The sequence below is a fragment of the Chiloscyllium plagiosum genome, unplaced genomic scaffold, assembly GCF_037043375.1.
Source record: "Chiloscyllium plagiosum isolate Xiang-an unplaced genomic scaffold, Cpla_swu_hap1 HiC_scaffold_26, whole genome shotgun sequence".
In the NCBI taxonomy this organism is placed as follows: Eukaryota; Metazoa; Chordata; class Chondrichthyes; order Orectolobiformes; family Hemiscylliidae; genus Chiloscyllium; species Chiloscyllium plagiosum.
The window spans coordinates 32405705-32433330 of record NW_028270164.1 but is presented as its reverse complement, the minus strand read 5'-3'; the positions used below and the strand labels follow the sequence as shown (position 1 = coordinate 32433330).

General features: G+C 40.7%; 1 protein-coding gene across 2 annotated transcripts in view; it reads right to left on the bottom strand.

Moving 5' to 3' along the window:
- Positions 1-3315, bottom strand: part of itpr3 (inositol 1,4,5-trisphosphate receptor, type 3) — a 277430-nt gene extending 274115 nt beyond the window's left edge. For both annotated transcript variants that reach the window (XM_043716798.2, XM_043716799.2), the window contains exon 1: positions 2749-3315. In XM_043716798.2, the coding sequence (XP_043572733.1) occupies positions 2749-2837 (89 nt within the window). In that variant the 5' untranslated portion in view covers positions 2838-3315. The remainder of the gene's footprint in view (positions 1-2748) is intronic.
- Between the last annotated feature and the right edge of the window lie 24311 nt (positions 3316-27626).

Sequence of the window (27626 nt, the reverse complement as noted above, 5' to 3'; positions counted from 1 at the left end):
TGAAGGCTGGTACAATAACAACATTTAAAAGGCATCTGGATTGGTACATGTATAGAAAGAGTTTAGAGGGATATGGGCCAAATGCTGGCAAATGGGACTAGATTAATTTAACATATATGGTCAGTAGGGACAAGTTGGTTTCTGTGCTATACAGCTCTGTGACTCTGAAGCTATGTCTTGGGTAATAACTACGCTCCAGAGTGCCACAGATGCAAAATAGTGCAAATGCTAGAAATCATAAATATAAACAGAAAATGTTGAAAATCTTCCAGTGGTCAAGCAGCATCTAGAGTTCTAGTTTGTGCTACCACAGGAGAGCAACCAGTAAATATAAAAAAGGGCACACGTGCTACTTACTATCTTTACTAACAATGTACTCAGCATACTTGGATAGGCAAATCTCTTTTCCTTCATCCAAATCATGAATAAATATGGTGAATAATTATAGGATCAAAATATATGCCTGGAGAAAACACTTTGTCATGGCTTTCAAACAGAGTGTGCGTATTTATCTCCACCCTCGGTCTCCTATCTCCCAAACATTTTTCAACTGCGATGCAAATGCTACCTCCAATTCAGTGTTCTCTCACTTTTGTTAAAAACCCCTTCTTTGGAACCTTGTAAGTTAAAATGCTTCTGTTTGACAAGGAACCACATTAAACATCAGCATTTGGCTTATGCTTTAAGGCAGCCTACTAAAACAGGTTATCCAGTCATTTGCACAATGCTGTTGACAGGAGCTTGCTACCCACAAACTGGATCTCCCAATTTCTACAAGTGATGACATAAGCATTTTGAGACATCCTGAGGTCATGAAATATACATACAAATCTTGCTTTTTTACAATTTATTTCATACGTTCTATGCTATTTGTTAAATCTGTAGTGCACCACTGCAAGCTATCATGATCTTTTATGTAAACTAGAAATAGTGATTTTTATCTGGACATCCCAGTTTTTAATTCTCTAATTATCGTGGATTAGACCATTTATAATTTCCACTATTTTGTTCTTCAAGCAGGATTTTTTTTTTGAGCTTGCACTGTGTCAAATGCAGGACAATTCGGTTTTAAGGACAGGACGTATTAAAAATATTGATAAACTTCGGGACAGGCAGCAGAGAAAAGTGGCCGAGCAGAGGCTGATAGCTAAGTTTGGTACCCATAGGGAGGGCCTCAACCGGGACCTTGGATTCATATCACATTACAGGTGATCACCATTGCACTACACACACACACACACACACACACACAGATATTCCTACACACACACACACTCTCACATACACAAGGACACAGGTACACACAGACGCGCACACAGACACCCACACATACCCTTATAGACACACACACTCCCACACTCACATATGCACCCCCTCACAGACTTAAGACACTCTGCACTCACTACACACACACACTTTCTCACACTCACAACTCCCACTCCAGACAGACATACACACACACACAGACAAAGACCCACATGCACACATATATTTTGTGGGGTGAATTTGTACTTGCAGAGTTACATTGCACTTTGCTCAAAAACTGCATACATTCATGTAGAACTCTGAGCTCAAAAACTGCATGAATTTATGTAAAACTCTGTTATCTCACTTTTTAGATTAGAATCAATCTAAACATCAGGTCATAGACAGAGAACACAGGGGGCTAACACCTTCAACATATTGTCTAGCTATCACCATTGTTAACAGCTAACCTGAGAATGCAATTTTTAAAAAAAGGTTTTGTGATTTACACATGAAAGAAGTGAAACTATCACTGTATTCAACAGATGAAAAGCTTAACAGACAATCAATTTTTCAATGTATAATTTCAGTTGCATCACACTGCAAATTTTTGGTATAAATTCTGTTACGATCGAGCCCTCCACAATCACCTGATGAAGGTGCGTCGCTCCGAAAACTAGTGTGCTTCCAATTTAACCTGTTGGACTATAATCTGGTGTTGTGCGAATTTTAACTTTGTCCACCCCAGTCCAACACTGGCATGTCCAAATTATTACTCAAGAGGGTAACTGTGATGGAAGTAGGGTAGGAGCTGTCTCCCCATGGATCAAACAAAATCTTTTCTTGGAGAGAATGTTCTTAAATCACCACTGCTCCAAAGTCTGGGACTTGCTTATGCCCATTCTCCAAAAATCATTGGTATTCAAAATGTGCCATGTGTGTCAGAAAGTGAGGAGAGTGAAGCATATATCAGGTTAGCAGGAAGTGTAAATGTAAAGATGGTAACAGATTTCAGAGAACAGGGATTTCTATAAAACTTCCTTTTATCCAGGAACAATGCTATATAAAAAGACCAAGAACATCTGCAATATTACAACATTACATTACTGGACAGCCAGCCTTGCATTTCTAATCGCATTGTTGCAAAGTAAATCTGAAGATCAGCTCAATTGATAGTTACATCCATTGCAGCTAGGCCGAGCTGCACTACAGAAATACATTCAAAGCGACACTGTTTCTACAGTTTAAAAACATTCATCCTAAACAAACTGGCGTCAACGCTTCAACTCAAGTGTCACGGACTTTCACGGGAACCTGGCGGAAGTTAGGACCTCGTAGAGTCACTGAGCTGGTTGCCGAGAGATCTGATGAATTTGCACATATTTACTTGACAGTTGGTCACGGACTGCTTGAAGGTTTGCAAAGTGCACGGTTGTAGATAGCGGGGAGAGAGTACAGTTTTTTTGTGTGTGTGTGAGTACTTTAGGTTCAATGATCTCTTACCCCAAGGTGCTAATGAAGCCATTCACCGAGCCTTCCGCGTACAGGGAGACAATATCCCCAACATGCAGAAAACTTGACATTTCAGACATTGCGCTCTCCCGTCTGGACTGTCTTTGCTTGGAAGCTCTACAGCGGCCCACGCGGGGAATTCATGAGTTGCTAACGAGTCGCAAAAGTTTCGCAGAAAGTGCAACTTGTGGAAGAGCTCAGTGTTTCTCGGCGCCTTGGTCCCTCTCCACCCGCACTGTCAACACACAGCGTGAGAGGCAAAGATCAGAACTGAGCTGCAAACATTTGCATCAGCGCTCCCTCGGCTATATGACTACCTGCGTCCAATAGAAAAAGGCGAGAAAATAACACAGGAAGTTTTACAGTATCTGATGCAAACTTCTTATCACCAATTAGGAACGCCTCTTTGTAACCCCAAACAAAGAAAAAAAAAACTCCTGTATGCGAGTGCGAAACCAGCAGGAGAATAAGTATCAGAGTTTCACGTTCAAACATTGGTTATAATAAAACAGGCAGAAACAGTGACGGTCTCAATAAAAGTCGATATTTAAAGCGAAAGGCATATTGTCACAATCTGGTTCGGGCGTCAATATACTACAATATAAAATGTTCAGCAGGGTCAGAAACTTCCGTGAGAGTTTTACTTCTGCATTCCACCCCCTCCCTAAAGGTTCACTGGGCTGGGAACATAACTGGAGTCAACCTGGAGGAAGCAAAAGTAACCGCCCACCTGAAAATGCTGGTTCCTCGAGCTACCAAGCAAGGGTTGGGAAGGGGGAGCAGAAGAAAGGCTATAATCCACCAACCAGCAAACTACGGGAAACCAAGCAATCTAATCACTTTCTTTCCTCGTCAACTAACAACGAGGCACTGATAAACATAAACAATCAGATAATTCCAAGAAGAAATGCTGTTCTTTGAATGTTGTTTCCTGAGAAACATGATTAACAGGAACAGGAGTAGGCCATTCACCCCATTATCCCGCTGGAACATTCAATATGATCTGAGAGGATAATTCTGCTCAGTGTATTGTTCCGACCTTCACCCAATACCCTCTGATTCTTTTAGTGCCAAGAGCTATATCTAACTCCCATATACATAACCTGACTCAAATAATTTCCCCGATGCTTTCAGGTTATCTGAAAGTTACCCTTGTATAGAACCATAGAATCATACAATACAGAAGAGGCCCTTTGGCCCATGACATCTGTACTGCCAAAAGTATACTACTGTCTACAATAAGCGCACTTCCCCCTCTAGGCCCATAGTTTTTAATGTTATGACAAATTCAAGTGCTCATCCAACACAAAACGAAAACAAAAATTGCTGGAAAAGCTCAGCAGGTCTGACAGCATCAAGGGAGAGAATCACAGTTAACATTTCAGATTCAGTGACCGTCAGAACTGATGATAGCTAAGAAAATGTCTGCTTATATGCATTAGATAGGGTGGGGAGGGGTTGAGGGGTTGATAATAGATGGGGATAGAGCACAAAGAGAGAGAAGAACAGTTGGACAGACAAAGGAGTGGATAATGATCTGACTCGGAGGGTGAATAGCTAATAATGGGGATTGTTAGTGGCTAGCAGTGGGTTGAATCATAGAATCCCTAAAGTGTGGAAAGAGGCCATTTGGCCCAACAAGTCCACACCAACCCTCTGAAGTGTATCCCACCAAACCAATTCCCCGACCCTATTATTCTACATTTCCCCTAACTAGTGCACACAACGTATACATCCTTGAACATTATGGGCAATTTAACATGGCCAATGTGTGCAACAGCAGACTATTTGATAACAAGGCCACGTCAGGGTGGGGGGTGGGGTGGAGGGGAGCAGTGGTTAGAGTAAGAACTTGGGAGAGTTCAAGTTATTGAATCTGATGTTGAGTCCACAAGGCTGCTGGTTCCCCAGTGGAAAACGAGGTACTGTTCTTCCAGCTTGCGCTGAGCTTCACTAGAGCACTGCAGCTGGCCTGAGATAGAGATGTTGGCTAGTGTTTGACCAAGTGCTCACCCAACTTCTTTTTGAAGGTTGTGAGGTTACCCAGGCAGTGCATTCCAGACCCTCACCAGCCTCTGAGTGAAAAAAGTTTTTTCAATCCCCTCTAAGCTACCTGCTTTTCACTTTAACATTAGGCCAACTTGTTGTTAAACCTTCAACTAAAGGGAACATTTTCTTTCTATTCACCCTGTCCATGCCCATCATAATCTTACACACTACTATCAGGTCCACCATCAATTTTCTCTGCTCCAAAAGAAGGCTCAAGCATATCCAGCCTGTCTTCATAGCTGAAATGCTCCACACCAGGCAACATCCTATTGAATCTTCTTTGTAACCCCTCCAGGCCAATCACATTCTTTCTATAGTGTAGAGACCAGAACTGCACACAGTACTCCACTGTGGCCTAACTAAAGTTTTGTACAGCTCCAACATGACCTCCCTGCTCTTAAAATATATGCGACAACTGATAAAGATGTTTCCCATATGACTTTTGTTAACCTGTCCTGCCACCTTTAGGGATCAGTGGACAAGCACCCCAAGTTCCTTCTGTTTCTTTGAGCTTCCTCATTTTTTACCAATCATTGACTAATCCCTTCTCTTGTTTCTTCTTCCAAAGCGCATCACCTCAGATTTATCAGGGTTAAATTCCATGAGCCACTGATCTGCCCCATCTGACGAACCCATTTATATCTAGCTGTAACCTAACACCATTCTCCTCACTGTCAACCACCCAGCCAATGTTTGTGTCATCCGCAAACTTACTTATCATCCTTCCCAGATACTTATCTGCATCATTTATGACTATTACAAATAATAAGGGACACTCTGATCCATGTGATAAACTACTGAATACAAGACTCCAGATGCACAAAAATAGCCTCTACCACCACCTCTCAGTAAGACAATTTTGAGTTCATCTTGCCAAGTTACCATGGATTCCATGAGAGTTTACCTTCTTTATCAGTTTCCCATTTGGACCTTCCAAAGGCCTTGCTGAAATCCATATAAACTACATCAACAGTCACATCCTCATCCAAACAATTGCCGTTAGAAATTCATCCAATACAATTTTATGCAGAGACCTCCTGACTCTCAGAAACCCAACTCTTAACTCTCGCTCATACATTCTTCTATTGGGCCTCTTCATGCATTTTCAACCTCAATTTCTAAGGTCAGCAGTGTAGGCTTTAATAGACTACATATCTTTTTTTTCCAATAACGCATTCTTCCTCCAGATTGCTTCCGCACCTAGCTTAATTCAGTTCTAATTGCTTCTATCACATAGTCCAACAAACTTCTTGGTCTGGGCTGGTCTGTTCTGGATCATGTCACTCCACTGCAACTTGAGCAGGTTGGAGTCCCATCCATTTCAGTGGACTGAACTGGTCAGTCCCCAGTATCAATAACCAGGTCTACCTTTCAACTCTTCACATTCAGCTAGACTTGTCTCAATTAAGCCAGTTTCCCTCCAGGTCAACACACATAAGTAATCCCACAGGAGATTCCTGAAAATATGAAAGCGTTTGAAGAACTTGTCTGAAAATGATGTCAGGCAATCTTCAAGCATTTTTCCCACTTGTATAAAATAACGTTTCTGTGGGATAACCTTGTTAGATCTATTCACATTTTGTATTCATCCATCAACAATACTCTGAAATCCTGTAAAACATGCAAGACTTTGATCATTTTATTACAATGACAGATCACGTTTTTAAGCTAAAGTGACATTTAGGATTTAGACTTCCTTTATGCCAAGACAAAGTAAACATATTGAATAATCATCAAGGGATTACACTTGGGCATTTTTTTTAATACTGGCATTTTTAAATAAAGAAAAAAGAAAACTTTTCTTCTTGCGAGATACCTGAATTTTTCTGGACACATTCATTCTTCTCATCTCATGCTTCTTTACTTTGCTTAAATCTAATGTAATAAGCTTGATTTTATAAAATTGCTAGTGGACATCACAATGTTACTGGAAATCTGACAAAATGTAGTGGGGGTTTCTGATTAGTATTGTAGTCTTACTGTAGATTAAACATGATAAACATTGCCAATGCAATAATTACACTGAAATAGCATGCCTGACAGCTAACTCAAATTTAAAGTATCAATATTATTACTGATAGAAAGACACCTTATTTTTACCATTTATCTTCATTTGCCTTCTACTTGAAGAAGGTTGCTTACAATATGAAGTTTACTGAAAAAATTCTGATTTCAATTGGTTGCATCATTGTTTTTTGAGCTATCCCGAACTAATAACTTTTTAATTTGCTAATTCTTTCCACTTTCCTCCCAGGGACATTTTTCCAACTACATGCATGATTATAAAGGATGTTTTTGTTCCCTGTATTTTCTATGAAACATCCAAAAATCTTGCCAAGGCTGGAACATTCTGAATGATTTTACTTATCACTAAGTTTCTAATGACTGGCACCGAACAGGTGGTAATTTTTCATGGTCTGGGATTGGCCGATAAACTGATGGCTAAGCTCAGTGTAAAGATTTCATAAATATCTACTCATCTCAGTGCTTGGGAAATATTTCTCTGGAATCTCTTTGGCCAACATTACCAAACTATATTGAAATCACAGCGGAGAGGCTAGTATCTCATCATCCAGTCAGTCTTTATTTACATGTGGAAAAGCCTTGACACTGATCCAGCTTTCTCAGAGCCAGCTCTCAGAGTGTACAGGATGTCTGACACTCTTCCTTTCTTTTGTGTGTGTGCAGGTGTAGGACACAGTAAATGAACAATGGGTGCATAAATCTTAATTCATTTTCCACCACCAGGAATAAAGGAAACACCCGAGTGTCCGTTAACAAACAGTGCCCTTCTCAACAAAGGGCAATGCTGCGTGATCAACAAGTGAAAGGGGATTAAATCAAGATAGAGTCAGAGGTGGGAGTAAACCGCTCCACACCCTGCAGTGTCCACCTGTCCCTGAAAATCTTGGGGGTGTTTGTAAACCCCACATGCTCCTTCTCCAGGGACACCCAGGTCTGAGTGTAACACAGAAATGGGCAGGCAATCAACCATAAAGCCCCCCCCCCTTCTGCGGCCCGCTGCCTGGGCCAGTTTATAGCAAGTTTGGCCAGACCTAGGAGCAGACCACACTCCTGCTCTTTGATTTTTTTTTTCTGTTTTTCTAAACAAGGGGAAAGAAAAAGAAATTCTCCTACTCAATAGCAGCAGGAACATACTGACTGTGGCACCAACCAGTTCGGAGTCAGTCCCCTGAACTGAGGAGATTCAAAATCTCCTAGTTATATCTATTTTTTTGTGTGTGTGCAGGTGTGAGACACAGTGAAAGACAACAGATGTATTCATCTTTATTCAATTTCCACCAACAGGAAGAAAGGAAACACCCAAGTGGCCAGTTACAAGCAGTGCCCTTCACATCAAAGGGCAATGTTGCGTGATCAAAAAAGTGAAGGGAGAGAAGGGATTAAATCAACATAGAGTTGGAGGAGAAATAAAGCACTCCATTCCCTGCATTCCCACCTTTCCCTGAACAGCTTAAGGGTATTGGTAGACACCGGGCTCAAATGAAACCACAGAAAAGGGACAGGAAATTGCCCGTAACGACCCCCTCCATGGCCCGCTGCCTGGACCTGTTTATGGCCAGTTTGGCCAGGCCCAGGAGCAGACCACACTCCTGTTCTTATTTTTCAGAATGAACAGGGCCTCCGACACTCCTGTTTATATTTTTTTCTTTTTTTTATTACCCTCCCACACTACCGCCTAACTGCGGTGGTGCTTATTTCTTCCCCAGCACCCATGTTGTGTGTGTGCAGGTGTGAGACACAGTGAGAGACACAAGGTGCACAAATCTTTATTCAATTTCCACCACCAGGAAGAAAGGAAACACCTGAGTGGCCAGTGACAGGCAGTGCCCTTCACAAAGGGCAATGCTGTGTGATCAAACAGTGAAGGGGAGGGCAGGGATTAAATCAAAATAGAGTTGGAGTGGGAAATAATGCACTCCACTCCCTGAGGCGCCCACCTCTCCCTGAACAACTCCAGGGTGTTGGTGGAGACTGCGTGCTCCTTCTCCAAGGACACCTGGGCTCTGACGTAACCGCGGAAGAGTGGCAGGCAGTCGGCCCTAACGACCCCCTCAACGGCCCTCTGCCTGGACCTGTTTATGGCCAGTTTGGCCAGGCCCAGCAGCAGACCACACTCTTGTTCTTTTGTTAACTGGTTATAATATTTTATGAAACAAGTACAAAACAGTTTACAAAAAACAGTTAACATTTACAGCTGTATACAAGGGACAGCAATTTTACAAGGGAGAGGAGCAGCAAAACCAGGCCCCAAACCCTACCGTTGAACCAGTTTACAGGGAAATGAGGACAAACCCCGAATCCCAATGCACTCCTGTTCTTTTTTTATTATTTTTTTAAATTAATAACCCGCACTCCTGTTCTTTTTTTTTCTTTTCTTTTTTTTCCAACCCCCACACTACCACCTAAGTGCGGTAGTGGTTTTTTTTTTCCCCAGCACCCATGGTGTGTGTGTACAGGTGTGAGACACAGTGAAAGACACAAAGTGCACAAATCTTTATTCAAATTCCACCACCAGGATGATAGGAAAACACCCGGGTGGCCAGTGACAAACACTGCCCTTCACATCAAAGGGCAAGCACACCTGTTTTTTTTCTTTTTTTTTCTTTTTTTGGTGTGTGTGTGTGCAGGTGTGAGACACAGTGAAAGACACAAAGTGCACGAATCTTTATTCAATTTCCACCACCAGGAAGATAGGAAAACACCCGGGTGGCCAGTGACAAACACTGCCCTTCACATCAAAGGGCAGTGCTGTGTGATCAAAACAGTGAAGGGGAGGGTAGGGACTAAATCAAAATAGTGTTGGAGGGAGAAATGATGCACTCCACTCCCTGCAGCGCCCACCTCTCCCTGAACAACTCCAGGGTATTGGTGGACACCGCGTGCTCCTTCTCCAAGGACACCCGGGCCCCGCACTCCTGTTCTTTTTCTTTTATTTTAACCCCCACACTACCACCTAAGTGCGGTAGTGCTTATTTTTTCCCCAGCACCCATGGTGTGTGTGTGTGCAGGTGTGAGATACAGTGAAAGACACAAAGTGCACGAATCTTTATTCAAATTCCACCACCAGGAAGATAGGAAAACACCCAAGTGGCCAGTGACAAGCAGTGCCCTTCACATCAAAGGGCAGTGCTGTGTGATCAAAACAGTGAAGGGGAGGGTAGGGACTAAATCAAAATAGTGTTGGAGGGAGAAATGATGCACTCCACTCCCTGCGGCGCCCACCTCTCCCTGAACAACTCCAGGGTGTTGGTGGACACCGCGTGCTCCTTCTCCAAGGACACCCGGGCCCCGCACTCCTGTTCTTATCTATCAGCCAATGCCCCCTGTGATTGGACCAGATTAACAGCCCCAATTAGCCTCCTGGCTGACCTCGTTATAATCTCTACATATATAATTTCACATCAACAAAGTTGTCACACAGCTTCCATTCTCTTCAATTCTCCACCTGAAGGTAGGTCCAACCAACAGTGCCAGGGCAAAATACCTCCCAAATCCACCAGAGCCAGAACTGGGATTGAACCTTGTGCTGTTGATGCCAATCTAATCCGCAATGGCTGTTCAGTCATTTGGTACCTCAAAGATTTCCAGTTGGTGTAGCAACATACAATTTGATATGCATTTGTACCTGAGAGCTATGAACAGTAAAGGTAGATGTTCCAATTTCCTTTCTCCTGCTATTGGCTTATTTTGAAATGATTGACAAATTGATACTCAACATGTTTTGTCAGGTTATGACAGCAATCAAGCCTAAGAGTGAGACTTGAACCCAGAACCTTTGGCTCAGAGGCAGAGGCTTGACCCATTACATTACAAGACCTCCCTCACATGAGATACGAACCGAGTGTGAAAAGAGTGAAAGAGAAGATGACATAATTCTGTCAGTGGTGATTGATAAGGTCAAGTTTTGTCTTCAAGTGTTTATTTTAGGCTATGAGTCAAAAAAGAACCAAGTTGCAGAAGGAGCTAACTGAGGCATATAAAATAATGTGGAAGGATAAACTCCAAATATTACTTTGAGGTAATCAAGAATGCTGAAATTTAAGAAATCAATTTTAGGGAATTAATAGCAAATTTTAAAAAGATTATCAAATTACTTATTAAATAAACAGTCTAAATGAAAAAAAGAAGTAAAATTCAACATTCTGTACTTAGAAATATTCTATGTTAATGCACCATTTTGGACAAAGATAAAATTTGCTACATACTCCTTTGAAAGCAAAGCCTCTGCCAAAATATCAAATATTAAGAGAAAATGGAAGAATAAGGAATCCCCAAGCAAGAAGCTCACAACCTATTCTACTCACAACGGAAGCTTCTGGTCACATTTCAACCTGAACTGTTACCAAGGTACCCACAAGAGCCTCACCCTAACATTGCATATGTTGAAAATGGTCACCTTCACCTTGAAAGATGAGTCAGAGGTTAGGAATTAGAATTAGAATTTGTTTTATTGTCAAATGTACTCACAAGAATACAGTGAAAAGTTTACAAGTTGCTACTTACGGTTCCATCTTAGGTACAAAAATATCTAGGTACAGATTCTTAAGTATAGATTCTAAAGAATAAATTAGAAAAATACAAAATTATAGGAATAAAATGGAAATATAAAGGAATAAAATGTTCAGAATTACAGTCCTTCCACCCTAGTCTGCACCAGCACCTGGCTTCCAGACTATAAAAGGAATGAAAAGGAAACTTCATAAGTAAAGCTTTCACCTTCTGATACAAATAAAATATATGGCTTTTGCAAATTCTCTGCAAGGTCCCACAGCCAAAGGTCCTCACACCAAGCACTGCCTCCCTCACAGTGGAGTCCACACTTCAGGCTCCACCACCGCCACAGCCAAAGACCCCTGAGTCCCCACTGCGGGCCTACCACAGCCAGGTTTCCTTTTCTGGGCACCACCACCACCAAAACAAATGACCAACTGAGCACCATGACTGCCAACGATCCACTGAGCACCGCCACAGCCAATGACACATTGTACACCGCCACAGCCAAAAACCCACCGAACACCACCACAACCAATGACCCACTGAGCACTGCCATGGCCAATGACCTGTCAAACACTACCACAGCCAATGACCCACCGAACACTGCCACAGCCAATGACCCACCAAGCGTTGGCATGACCAATGACCCACTGAGCACCACCAAAACCAACGACGCACCGAACACCACCACAGCCAATGACCAACTGAACACCGCCACAGCCAACGATCCACTGAACACCATCACAACCAATAACCAACTGAACACCGTCACAGCCAGTAACCTATCAAATACTGCCACAGCCAATGACCCACCAAGCAATGCCACAGCCATTGACCCACTGAGCACTGCCTCAGCCAATGACCCACCAAGCACCATCACAGTCAATGACCCACTGAACACTGCAATGGCCAGCGACCCACCAAACACTGCCACAGCCAATGACCCACCAAGCACTGCCATGGCCAATGACCCACCGAACACCACCATGGCCAATGATCCACCAAGCACTGCCACAGCCAACAACCCACCAACCACCGCTACAACTAATGACACACTGAACACTGCCACAGTCAATGACCCACTGAGTTCCCCAGTCCAGGTTCTGGGTCTACCACAACCCTCCTCTGGGTAGAAGAGGTTATTGCTTAACTCGTGCTCTTATGTGTGGTTGACAGGCTTGGCTGCTTGTAATCTGTTTTTATTGAATAATTGATTGGATATTTATGATTAATCAATATATTGTCTGTTTTTAAATATGTACTGTGAACTTAATACATATCTAAACAATTTGCAGTTTTGAAAATGATCAGCTCTTGGGTGAAACATGCTCAGATATAATTTAAGGAATGTACATTATAAAATGCCTGTTATAGTTTCTCATTAACAATCAATATGTTTATTTTACTTTTGCCATGTTTGAGTCTCTTCTAGACTCTTAATAAATCATTCAGTTATAATTAATTTGAACATTTTTAATGCATTTTCGGTTTCATTTTTGGGGAAGAAAAGCTAATGACAAATAATGACACATTCTGTTAAACAGCATTTAAACTAAAACTAAACACTCTATTGGTTTCACGCTTATTCGAGTGGTCAAGACTCAGAATTTCAATAACTACAACTACCCTGATGTTCATTGTAGGAAAATGTGAACATTGGATACACAGAATCTTTAGATTTCCTTGTGTCTATCAGCCAGCAGAAGCAATGTGTTGACAAAAGGTAACTAATAATTGGATCATATTAGTAGTTCGCAAGATGGGAGATTGGTTTGAAGAACGGGAGAAGCTCCTTATCAAATTTACTTTGTTAGCTTCACACTAATTTTGGACTCTCTCCCTATGAGCTCAGAATTTCTTCTCTGCATTTTTACTATCTGTACACACAGATTAGGTATTAGTCTCGCCAGGCAGCTGTTGAGGAAGTTACAGTAATCTGATGTGCAGTCCAAAACTGGGACTTAAGTTTGTGTACAATTATTTTCTCTGCTGTTTTCAAAACATGCAGTAAAATGCTATTAACAGGTGGTTCACCATTGAAATGATGGCTAATTAAGTAGAAGTCTGAAGGTTATGAGAAATAATTGTTCTCGCTCATCTGTCCAATTTACTTCTGATTGTAACTATACAACAACAACATCTTCTTCATATACTATTTAATACAGCAAAGTGTCCCAAGGCATTTCACAGAAGTGTTTTGAAGGAAAATTTGACACCAAGTCACGGAAGGGTTTACTATGACAGATGAATACAAGTTAGGCAAAGGAATAGGTTTTAAAGAGTATCTTAGAGAAGGAAAAGAAGAAAGTGAGGTAGTGGGATTTGGGGAGAGAACTTCAGAACTTGAACCTTTTGAGCTAAAGGCGTGATCACCAATGATGAAGCGAACAAAATTGAGAACACAGGTTGTTCTCATATAACGCGCCTTTCATCAATATGAATTCATTGTAACGCATTTGACAAATTGGGGACACTGTTTCTAAAGCATGAGCTTTTAAAACGTGTTAGCTGTAACGTGATTACAGTGCCAACACTTTAAGCGCCATTTCTAAAGTGTGATTTTTCTGTAACATGGGGTTGCATGCAACCATCACATTACACAAGAACTGACTGTAGTCAAACTATAGATTTGGAACCGCACAAGTGTTTCTGAGGATTGAAGAGCAGCAGGAGAGTACAGAGCAATTCAAAAACAAAAATGAAATTTTAAACTCGAGGCAGTGCTTAACCAGAAGCCAATGTCAGTTAATGAGGAGAGGAGTGATGGGTGACCAGAATGGGACTCAAGGACATTGAAGCAGGATTTTAAATTACATTATGTTTCCAGAGTTTACATGGAAACTGGAAGGTATTATTGGAATAGTCAAGTCTAGAGATAAGTTGAGCTAAGGCAGTGGCAGAATCAGGCAATGCTTTGGGATAGCAATAGTTGCACAGTAGTTGTTTAAGTCTGTGAAATATGAAATAGAAACAAACATGGAGAGAATTGCTCTTTTCAGGAAGATGTAAGCTGGAGGCACATGAAAGAGGTACAGCAAAATTGTTGAAACCGAGGCAAAAATTGCTGGAAAAACTCAGCAGGTCTGGAAGCAATTGTGAAGTGACAGCAGTGTTAACATTTGGATTTGTTTGTTATCAGCGGCTTATTGTTTGTTATTGACAGTCAATGGTTAAAAACTGATTATGGATTGACATATTGTCCATTTTCAGAAGAAGGGCCACTGGACCCAAAACATTAACTCTGCTTTCTCTCCACAGCTGCTGCCAGACTTGCTGAGTTTCTCCAGCAATTTCCAACAATTCTTTTGTTTCAGATTTCCAGCACCCATAATTGTTTGTTTTGTTAAAGGTGTTAATAGTGTCCACAGTAGAAGGAAATTCTCCTGTAAAGGAGAGATACAAACAGTAAGTGAAATGCTTGAGTATGTATAGGGCATTACAAGTTTATGGAAAGTATTTACAAGAAATAATAAACTCAGTTTTGCAAGCATTTTGAAAACTAAGTTACAGTAGCTGGAAAAGGGTGGCATTTATATATTTCCCAGAGACTTGCATTTTGATGAATAGACACCGGACTCAAAATGTTCACTCGTTTTGGCTCTCTATAGATGCTACCACACCTGCTGAGTTTCTCTGGCACTTTCTGTTTTTGCTTCAGATTTCCAGCATTTGGACTTCTTTCTTTCAACTGGAAACAAAAGCTGTACACGATGCTCCTGATGTGGTTGCTCCAAAGCTCTGTATGATTGAGTAAGACTTCTTTAATCTTGTACTCCAAGCCACTTGCAATAGAGGTGAACATATCATTTAACTTTCTTACTGCCTGGTGTTCTTGCACGTAAACATTCTGTGATTTGAAGAAAAATGGACTCAAATTCTATCAAATACCAACTTCTGCTGGTCAGAATTAGATTTTCCACTCTTTTTACGAAAATGAATAATTCCATATTTCCTCACACTATTCCCCAATTCTCACACTATTGTTTATCTGTGTCCTTTGCAATCTCCACCCAGCTTGCTTTCCCACTATCTCTGTATCATCAGCAAACAAGGATACATTTGATTCTTATATCTAGGTCATTAATACTGACTATGTAAATTGCTGAGGCCTAAGCGCTGAACCTTCACTCAGTACATGCTATCATTTAAAAAATGACCCGTATATTCTTGCTCACCATTAGAAATTTGATATCCAAGACTGTGGTGTTAGGAAAAAATCATTGTCACTTTTCATTTCCTTGTTTATCTGTGAAAGACCAGAGATCCAGTCTGTGTGCTTATGTTACTGAGCAACGATCTAAATTGTCTTCATTTTCCCCATTTTGTATCAATTTCTCTTGAGAGTAGAATACTTGCATTTATGTTCTTAATTGTGTTTCTAATTTTTGTTTATATGCATAGCCACAAACCAATGCAGAAGTAACATCTAAAATAACAATTTGTCACATATCCTAACAATGTATCCCATTTATCATCTCAGTTCCTTTGAGAAAACATCTGCATATGTTAGTAATCTGTGAAAACAAGATATAACATGAGAAAGAATTCAATCTCTCAGCTATCACAGCCTGTCTGTGCTCCTATATTAATTCCCAAGCTGCCCTCTGAGGAAGGGTAACTCGACCTGAAATGTTAATTCTGATTTCTCTCTGCAGATGCTGCCAGACTTGCTGAGCTTTTTCAGCAATTTCTGTTTTGTTTCTGATCTACAACATCTGTGGTTCTTTCAGGTTTTTCTCCATTATTAGTACTCAAGCTCCAGCTACCTCAGACAAGGTTGTTTCCTTGTAAAATTCAATGCTGACTTATGCTAGAAGATTCCACCACATGCATACAAAAGCATAAAATTATCCTTCCCCCCCCCCTCCCCACCCATCTCCCTCTTTGTCAGCTATCTGTTGCAGTTATTTAATTATATGGACACATAGAATCTCTTTGTTTCTGGGTACTTATGTATGTTTTACCAAATCATTATGCATTTTACTGTCTGAAATAAATCGACAACATTTCAATCACAGAGCACAGTGAGAGGCCATTTGGCCAATGATACCTATTTCAGCTTTATAGTTTCATTTCCTTTCCCCTGAGTCCTATAAATACCTTTGCTTTGACTATTTATTCAACTGCCTTTTGAAAATTCTGAAGCTACTCGCAATATCTTTGCAGGGAATGTATTCCAGATTGCAACAACTTGCTGCATATAAAATAAATTTTCCTCATCTGGTTTTTGGCTTTTTGCCAGTCTTTTTAAACATGTGACTTTTGATTATCTATATGTGTTTTGCAAAGTTTTGGTGCATGGATATAGCTACTGAGCTTGTGCAAAAGGCACAATTGTCATTGTGATCTCAGGTCACATGGAACTGCAGCCTCAGGATATAGAACTTCAGGTAAGATCCCTTCCTTACCATCTTCTGTATCTTGTTAGGTTGAAGGAAGCTCATTCACAGAAGTGTAGATGTCCCATTATCAGATAGTGGCAATGCTGCCCAAAACCATGAAACTTGAGTCAGCCAGTAAAATCCTGAAATGAAAACCAATGATAGTAAACTGTGAGGCTACCCAGCAATCCTAACATTGAGTGGGAAGGTAACCAAAGTGAAACTCAACAGAGTTAGGGATTAGCTAGTGACCGACTTCGAGGCCCACCTAAGCACTGAGCAACAGAATGAAAAAGCCTGCCCAAAAGTTGAAGAAAGCTAGGGAGAAGGCCCACAGCAGAATACGTGGTTAGTATCAGCAAGAAATGAATCAACCACAATAATTAAAGTAGTACATAACTGAAAGTATTTACAGAGATGAGGAAGAAACCGTTACGTAAAAATATATCAATGACAAGCAGGTAAAAAAAAACACGGGACCATTCAAGCCTTAAAGGAACTGCACTGGCAGGAATCTAACCCAGCCAGCTTTATAGTTAGTTGTGACTGTGAGGAGACAGACCAGGGTAAGGTTGTAGCAGAAGAAAATTGAATTACCACAATAATCAGCATGAGTCCTGAGAATAGAGGGTGTAAGTGACTGAATAACTGTCTCTGGAGTATGTGACAAGCCCACAGCAAGCATTTGCAGAGGCATTAATCCTTTTGGATGTCATTGTTCAGGTTGGAAATCGTCTCACTGTCTTCCATTAAACCTTGGAATTCAGGTAGTGTAAACATCAGAGTAGGACGGAAGGTGAATGCTACACTTGGCTTCAATGGAAAAGTGATTTTGGAGGCCTTGTACATAATTTCTAATAATTACAATTGTTTATTAAATAGAGCTGCTCTCTACCATTAGACATTCTTCACACAACAGGCAGCAAAGACACTACATTCCCAGCATTTCAAGAAAGTGAACAGACTTTCCAGTCCTCTCAGAAGAAGCCAAAGAAAGCCAGCCACTAGTGGACATTCTGAACAGTTTGTTTTGCTAGATTATAATTACAGAGAACGAGGTGCAGGTTTATCAACAACAGTTAAATTAGATGAACACGTGATTTTCAGACTGGAAAGCCAGACCACTGCTGGAAAGCAGGAAGGTGACCATTTATTAGTACAATCAATAATGGAAGTAAATGAAAATTTAGAAACTTCTGCAAACCGACTGCAAGATCTGCATCTTTCAGGTACAATTAATGAATGAACCCTAGCCTTTGAAAATTAGTACTAGAGCTAGAGAGAGAGAGAGAAGGAGAGCAAGAGATAGAGAGACAGAGAGAGGGGGAGAGCAAGAGATAGGTAGAGATAGATAGAGCGAGCGAGGGAAGGAGAGCAAAAGAATGAGAAGAACATTTGGACTTTATCTGATGACAGAGCTTGGTCAGGGGAGGAAGCCACCTTTTCAGATAGTTCTGCAAATGAGGATACCACACAAGACTTTTCTATTAGTCCTGCTTTGGGCATTCATTCTGTTATCCATGTATAATCCTACTTTCTCATGGAGTTCCTGAGCTATCCTTGCCTGCATCGCAGCAATTTCATGTTGAAGTGAACCACAGCCTACTTCTTGCTTAGCAGTCGTGGTGAAGTGTTGATGTTTAGGACAACTTTAATTCTTCTCCTTGGATCTACTTCTCGTCTGTTAGATACATTCCTGAATCAGAAAGCAGCGCAGATTGAAAAGTGAGAAAGAGTTCCACTTCCTTGTCTCTCCTTTCAAGAGGCTGTGAACATTTAACTTCTGACATTTTCTCTTGAGAGTCAAGTTCCCCTTGATTGTTCTTTAATGCTTCAAATTCAAGTCCTTGTGTTTGTCACTTCCCAAAGACCAGCCATCATCCCTAGCTACTATTCCACTCTAGCAATGTATTAGTGATGTGGAAAAGACACGATATATCCTTGAAGAGAAAGTGAGGACTGCAGATGCTGGAGATCAGTCAAAGATTGTGGTGCTGGAAAAACACAGTTGGTCAGGTAGCATCTGAGGAGCAGGAGGATTGACATTTCGAGCATAAGCTCTTCATATTCCTGATGTAGGACTTACGCCCGAAACGTCGACTCTCCTGCTCCTCAGATGCTGCCGGACCAGCTGTGCTTTTCCAGCACCACACTTTTTGACTCTATCTTCTAAGAGAACCAAGAATGTTTTTAGAGATTAATTCATCAAGAACAAGTAACTTCAGTCACTAATGTGAGGATGTGTGATTGGAGAAAATTATTCATTGTGTGTGTTTAAATATTAATAATAAAAAGGCATGCCATAAAAGAACTTGGAAGTAGATGTGTAGAGAAAAGGGAATTGCAATTTGAAACTATGATGTCTTGCATCCTCAGCAGGAGCAAACTTTACCAATCCAGTATCCTTGAATTTTTAGTGAATGCAAGTTCCTCCAATTTGCTTTAACACCATTACTGGCATGTGAGATGCTGTGAAGTGGAACAGGGTATGGGACAGACACAGACAGAGACAGTCTTCTTGCCTTTGCTGTTACCAATTCATTTTCTTTCTTTCCGCTCTGCTCAAAAGCAGCTGCTGAAATATGGATGATATGTGTATTCACAAGACTGGCTTAATTGTCTTCTTGCAAGCTAGAAAATGGCAGGCAAACTTTCATCTCCCAATATGCAACCTTATCATACAAATGTATATTAAACCTACAGTTTTGACACTTGACTCAGTTGACTAGTATCAATGTCCTTTTGACTATTTTGTTGATTTAGAGTCATAGAGATGTACAGCACAGAAACAGAGCCTTCGGTCCAACTCGTCCATGCCGACCAGATATCCCAACCCAATCTCGGCCCACCTGCCGGCACCCAGCCCATATCCCTCCAAACCCTTCCTATTCATATACTCATCCAGATGCCTATTAAATGTTGCAATTCTATTAGCCTCCACCACTTCCTCTGGCAGTTCATTCCATACATGTACTACCTTCTGCGTGAAAACGTTGCCGCTTAGGTCTCTTTTATATCTTTCCCCTCTCACCGTAAACCTAGTTCTGTACTCATCTCTAGTTCTGGACTCCCCCACCCTAGGGAAAAGACTTTGTTTATTTATCCTATCCATTTGACATTAATTTCCAGAACCTGCCTCAATCTATTCACAGGTGATCTCCACAACCAATTTCAGTCCATGTGCCTTCCTTTTCTAATATAATTTTTGTGTCTGTAGGTGTGGATGCTGAAAATCAAAAAATGATTGTCCATATTTTATCACTATCGTTACATACAATATTACTATGTTCTATAAGCCCTCTGCTACTCACATACAAGAGTGCAGATTATACATTACTGAAGTGTAGAAGAAGTTGGTTTTCTCCAACTGGGAGCATTCCTGAGGCAATCACCATAGATATGATTGCTACATTCTCCAGATAACAGATTTTTTATGCTGAGTACAACTACATGTTTTAGTCCCTCTGATTGTACATGTGTAACGTGTTTGGCTGGTTTTAATTCTTGTCCCAATTTGTAAGAGATAGGCAATTGGAATTAGTTCTGAACTGTGTTCAAAACCGGTTTATGTAAATATTTGGATTATTGTCAACATTCCTTGGATGTTACAATAGCTAATCAGAATGTTAAAAAACACACAATACCAGGTTAAAGTCCAACAGGTTTATGTGGAAGCACTAGCTTTCAGAGTGCTGCTCCATCATCAGGTGGTTGTGGATAATAAGATCATAAGACACAGAATCTATCGCAAGGATTACAGTGTCATGCAACTGAAATGCTATATTGAATAAACCTGGATTGTTCATCTTTCAGAATGGGTTGCAGGTTTCGGTTCATTAATATGTAAATCTCAGATCTTCTTTGAGGTCACTTTCTCAAGATAAATTAAGATTTTGTAACAAAAGGTGACATCTCAGCTCAGAAAATGTATTAAAGGTGTGAGATTAGAGTCTGGCTGTATCCCAATCTTGAGTCAAACCATTTCTATTTCCAAAGTGGAATTTACAAAGTATTACATGGATTGACTGACTGCATTGGCTGCCTGCAGGTTGTACATTTTTTGAGCAAAATAGAATGTATCTGCAAATATAATTCTGTAAATACAAATTCACCCCATACACTTGCACATGCATGAGAGAGAGAGAGTGTGTATGTGAGTGTGAGTGCACTTGAAAGAGTGTGTGTTTGCATGTGTGAAAGTTTGGTAAAATATGTGTGTGGGTGTGATGGAGTACAAGCCTGTGAGGGCATCCTTGAGGGTGTGAGCAAAGCTGAGTGTGTGGGGAGTGTATGAGAGAGAGCGTGTGTATGAGAGAGGGACTGCATGAGTGTATGAGTATGTGTGCTTGTGTGTGTGTGTGTGTGTGAGAGAGAGAGAGAAAGAGAGAGTGTATAGTGCAATGGAATCACCTGTAGTGTGACATGAACCCAAGGTCCTGGTTGAGGCCATCCTCATGGGTACCGAACTTGGCGATCAGCCTCTGCTCGGCCACTCTACATTGTCGAGTGATTGTTCCATGGTGTCCAGTCATCCGTTATAGCATCTGCATGCTCTCGCCAAGTTTCATCCTACCATCAGACTTACTATGGACTACTCTTCAGTATCTGTCTCATTCTTGGACACATGCGTCTCCATCAAGGATGGGCTCATCAGTACCTCAGTCTACTGCAAACCCACGGATAACCTCACAATGCTACACTTCTCTAACTTCCACCCTGAATATATTAAAACAGCCATTCCCTGTGGACAAGCTCTCTGAACACAAAGGATCTGTTCAGATGAGGAGGAACATGACGGACATTTGAGGGTGCTCAAGGATGCCCCCATAAGAACAGGGTACAATGCTCAACGCAATCACCCGTTCCGACGTGTCACAGCGAGAAATCATAATGACCTCCTTAGGAGATAGACATGGGTTGCAACCGATAGGCTACCCTTCATTTTCCAGCACTTCTTGGAACAATAAAATCATTGGTTCATTCACTCATTTATTCAATCATTCAAATTTGTATACCTGTAAGATAAATTGTAGCTCAAATAACTTGATAATCTTGTAACAGTAAAAGCTACTTTGCAAGATTCAAACATTGATGTGGGGAGCTCTCTGTCCTTCAAAATTGTCTCTAATCCAACAAAAGAACAAAAACGGTATATAAAATATATCAGCTTTGTTCTTCAACTTCTTGGAGGGAATCTTCATTGTTCCTAATCAACCATTGGAGAAGTTTACAGAACAAAGGTGACTGAAGAAAATCAATATGTTAATGTGTGGGACAGTGAGAGATTTACTGAGGAACATGAACAATATTTTGAAAATTGAGATTAGATCAGACAAATATTCAAACATATACATTAGTTTGTAAACCCTTACTATATTTTGACTTTATAATACTTGAGTAGAATCATATAACTGTACAGCAAAGGAGATACCATTTGGCCTTACATGTCTTTGTCAACTTTGAGCTATTTAAGTTAGGTGCAGACTACAGCTATCCTCAATAACTCTCTTCAGGTATGTATCATATACACTTTTAAAAATTTTAGTGACATCGGATTCCAAAACCTTTTCAGGATGCGCATTGCAGATCTTAACAATTCTCTATGTAAGTTTCTCCTCATTTTCCCTCATTGTTTTTAGCAATTTTATTAAATTAATGACCCACATTGCATTTTTTTCACTAAGTCATGGGATAAGAGCATCAAAGGCTCAGCTAGAATTTATAAGCCATCCTTATTTGTCCAATGAGGAGATGATGATGATGATTTGCCTTCTTGAACTGCTGCAGATCTTGGTTACCCTACAGCATTATTAGGAAGGGAGTTGCAGGTTTTTGACCCAGCGGCAGCTAAGGAATTCCAATCTAGTTCCAAGTGCGGATTGTGTGTGACTTGAAGGGAATTTATGGATTGTGGTGTTCCCCCCAGGTGGCAGAGATCACAGATTTGGAAGTTGTTGTAGGAGGAGCTTTCGTGACTTGCCGCACTTCGCCTTGGAGATAGTACACATTGCTGACACTGTGTATCAGTGATGAAGGAGTGAACCTGAAAAGTGGTGGATCAATCAATGAAAGCGTTGCTTTGTCCTGGATGGTGTCAAGCATCTTCTGTTATTGGAGATGTATTCGTCCAGGCAACAGGATTCCATAATACTCCTGACCTATGCCCTGTGGATGGTGGACAGGCTTTGGGGAGTTAAGAGGTGAGTGCAGACATCCCCACCTCTGACCTACTCTTGTGGATATGGTATTTATATGGCTGTTCAGTTTCTGGTCAATGGTAACCCCTAGGGAGGTTAATCATAGGAGTTTCAGCTATCGAATGTCAAGGAAAGATGCGTTCTTGTTTGAGACTTTTTTGCCTGAAATTTGTGTGAAGTAGATCTGCTTTATTTGCTGTATTAAAACCTCTCATAATTGTAAACATCTTAATGAAACATATACTTAACCCTTTTGCACTAAGGAGAAAGCCACAGTTAATGTTTTATTTCTTCATATTTTTCATAAAGCTTGGGCATCAGTGGCAAGGCCAGCATTTGTAGCACATCTGCAATCTCTCCACTAAACGGAAGTTCCTCATTCCTGATACCATCTACTTAAACCTGCTGTGGACCCTCCTTAAGGTCTTGGCATCCTTCCCAAAGTCTAATGCTTAGAAATAAACACAATACTCCAGCTGAAATATAGCCAATGACTGTCCATGCGCATTATCTCTCCTCCCAGCTGTTATAAGCTCATGTCCCTCCTTGCTGCTGTATTCCTTGAAACCCTTGTATCAAGTGACTTTTGTGTACAGTGTTTTTTAATAGTACAAGTAGCCTACAACAAATTGGTAGAATTTCAAAATTTTATTTCAATCATTATCAAAACACGGCTTCATAAAATTATGAAATAAGTACATTTGTGAAAAGTTGGGATAGTTTTCATTTTGGGAAATTCTTACTCGCACAGAGTTGAACGATTGACAGTTATTAAGTGTCTCACTTAACATTAACACATTTCAAGTAGAATTATTGGCCATTGGAAATTGAGACATGTATGCAGCTGGGATTCTCTCTGACGCAGAGGGCCCACATTTATGTAACATTATGATATTGCCTATAATATCATTCATGCAGTAACTTTGCCACCATGGTCTTTTCTCATGAATATTCAACATGGAGCCCAGCTTCCCTTCTGTTATTTCCTGAAGTGTATGTTGCAAAATATTGAATATTTCAAAACATTTCTCAAATTCCTAGGGTGAACTGGCTTAGCAACTTGTACTGAAATCCTCACTATGCAGGGATGGCATTGGTAAACTTGGAGAATGAGTATGTATGTGGATGCACTGGTTACAAAGGCCCAACAATGACTCTTCTTCCTCAGGCAGCTGAGGAAATTTGGAATGACGGCAAATATCCTTGCCAACATTTATAGATATGCCCTCAAGAGCATTCTGTCTGCACGTATCCCGGACAATCACAACCTTTTATGTATAGAATCCATCTACCAGGCCCACTATAAAGGAAAGGCTGCCAGCATTCTTAAAGATCCATCCCATCCTGGCAATGTTTTTCTACAACCTCTACCATCATGGAGAAGGTACAGAAGCCTGAACACAGGCACCAGCCGGTTTCGTAACAGTTTCTACCCTCCTGTTGTTAGAATACTGAATGGACTCACAAACTCTTAACATTCGCCTGTACCTGTGTTTTTGTTTTTGCCGTTGTTTTCCTATTATTTACTACCTATGCTACTTAACTCTGTGATCTGCCTGTATTGCTCGCAAGACAAAGCATTTCATGGCGCCTTGGTACACGTGACAATAAATTCAATGCAATTCAATTCAATGTAATTGACAATGAATTTTACAGTCGATATGTGGTCTGAAGAATGAGGGGGTGAAATATTCCGTAGGAAGAAATGTCCAAATGCAATAGGGAACCAGAGGATTTTGGATACAAAGGTTTAGAGATCAATAAGGGGTGACCTTATCGAGGTTTATAAAATCTTGAGGGGCATGGTTAGGATAAATAGACAAAGTCTTTTCTCAGGGGTGGGGGAGTCCAGAACTTGAGGGTATAGGTTTAGGGTGAGAGAGGAAAGATACAAAAGTGACCTAAAGGGCAACGTTTTCATGCAGAGGCTAGTACATGTATGGAATGAGCTGCAAGAGGAAGTGGTGGAGGCTGATACAATTGCAACATTTAAAAGGCATCTGGATAGGTATATGAATAGGAAGGGTTTAGAGAGACATGAGCCATGTGCTGGTAAATGGGACTGGATTAGGTTGGAATCTGTGGTCGGGATGGACGAGTCGGACCGAAGGATCTGTTTCCTTGCTGTACATCTCTATGCCTCTATGACTCAATAATAGCGAGACAGGTTGCTCAGACCTTTACAATCAAATAAACAAAGTACTGGTGTTTATTTCCAAACAGATAAAATTAAAAAGCAGCAAAGTTAATTTAAATTTACATTGTACCTTGTTGGAGAATACCTGAAGGGCAGAAACACATCTGTTTTGCAAAAATGATACAGAGGCACTGGAGATCGTGCAAAAAAAAACTACTGGAATAATACCAACTGAGACATTATGGCCATCAATGAAGATTCAACACATTTGAGGATTGAGGGTGACCTGATAGAGGATGGAAGGATAATCCCAATGACAAGAAGTCAATTAATTCAACCTGTTTTGAGAAAGCTTTTAGAAATGATGATCTGGGACAAAACTAATAACCACATGAACAAGTATGAATCAATTAAGGAGAGGCAGAATGGAGTTGTTAATAGACACATCATGTTTCATTAACTTGGTTGAGTTTTCAATGTAGTAACAGAGATGTTTGATGAGACTATAATGGCTAATATGGCAAATACCAGCTTCCAAATTGTGTGTGAAAAATTAGGGTTGCTAGCAAAATTGATACTCATGGAATAAAAAGCAAAGTGACAACATGGATATAAAGTTGGCTGAGTGACATGAATCAGAGAAAAGTAATGAGCTGATGCTTTTCAGACTGAAGGTAGGTATACATTAGAGTCCCCATGATTTTGGTGCATCACTTTTGTTGATATGTATTATTGATGTAGTTTTGGGGGTACAATTTCAAATTTGCAGTGACATAAAGCTTTGCAGAAAGCTGAAATGGGAGAAGGGTAAGGGTGAGAAAGATAAACTTCATTGGCCATAGCCAGGCTAGGAGAATGGCAGACAAAGGGCAGATGAAATATAATGCAGAAAAGTATGAATTGACATGATATCAATAAATATATTTTAAATGGGACAATTCTAAGAAGGTGTGGGAAATGGGGAGCTGGGTTGTATGTGTACAGAAATTGTTAAGATGCTAGTGCAGTTTTGGAAAGTGTTCAAAAGGTCATATGGGATCCTGGAGCCTTTATAAGTAGGGGCACAGAGTACAAAAAACAAACAAAGATGTGATAAATCTTTATAAAGAGCTAGTCAAGCCTTTACTGAAGTATAGTGTCCAATTCTGGGCAGCACACTTTAGAAGCTGAGGTTTTTCTCCTTAGAGAAAAGGACATTGTGAGGAAAAGCGCTTTTACATGGTTAGGATTAGTTAATGGTTAAGACCTGGAATGCACTGCATATCAGTGTGGTGGATGCACATTTTAAAATAAATTCATTTGGATAAGTAGCCAAAGTGAAAAACATTGCAACAGTCCAGGGAGCCGTCCTCGGAATGGAATTAGCTAAATTGCTTTTATAGAGATACGGTATGGACTTGTGTGGCTCTTTTCATACTAGACTAGTTTATGATTTTATGCTTCCAAAAGGCTTTTAAATGATTTGATAAGATAATTTATGATTGGTAACATAGAACATTTTCCACTAATAAGCAAGGCCAGGATTATGAGCCATAAATATAAAATAATCACAAATAAATCCAATAGCGATTTCAGGTAAGACCTCCTTACCAAGAGACTGGTTCAAACTATGAAACTCACTACAACAAAGAGTAGTTCAGGCAATAAGCATCAATGCATTCGAAAGAAACCTAGATAAGCAGATAATCTAGAGTAGGATATGGTAGGATATTTTCTTGGAGTTAGATAAAGTTAGTTAGAGGGGATTCTAGTGGACAACAAACACTGGCTTGGACCTATTGGACTGAATGGCCAGTAGATGCTTTGTAATGTCATTCTTTGGAAATGATATTAGAAGCCTTAAACACATAGGCCTAAATCTTGTGATATTTTGGCTAAGTGTTAATTTTGCTGAGTTTCAGGAAGAGTTTTTCTTGATTAACCTTCGTGGATTTTCTCACGCACCACACCGGCTTCACTAACTACATTCCACCCACCTACAGCACTCCTCTGGTATGATGCTAGCCTGCCTTTCCCACTTGCTGTACAGCTGGAAGAACTCGCCACTGCCTGGATATTCCGGAATAGGCAACTTCCTCTGTGCCTGTGCCACCTTTAAAAGGCTGTTGTTCACCTGGACAAGTATTGTTGGTCCAGAGCTGCTGTGTACAGTTCTTGACATTTATCATAAATGTAGACAGGCAGGAAGCTGGAAGAACACAGCAAGCCAGGCTGCAACAGGAGGTGGAGAAGTTGATGTTTCAGATATAACCTTTTTATAGGACTGGGGGTGTGTGTAGGGGGACCTGCAGTAAAAGGGGGTGGTGAAGTGGGGATAGGTGAAGACAGATAGAGGGTATGACCTGTTTGGTCAATGGGAGGAATGAAGCCAGTTGGTGGCAGGGAGCAGTGGAAGGGAGGAGGAGAGACTGGGAAGGGAGTCGGGGGATGGGAGGATAGGTTATTTGAAATTAGAGAACTCAATGTCGAGTCCTCCAGGGTGTAGGCTGCCCAGGTGGCAGATGAGCTGTTGTTCTTCCAATTTGTGGTTTGGTTTGTTGTGGCAATGGAGGAGGCCAAGGGAGTGGCAAGGGGAATTAAAATGGG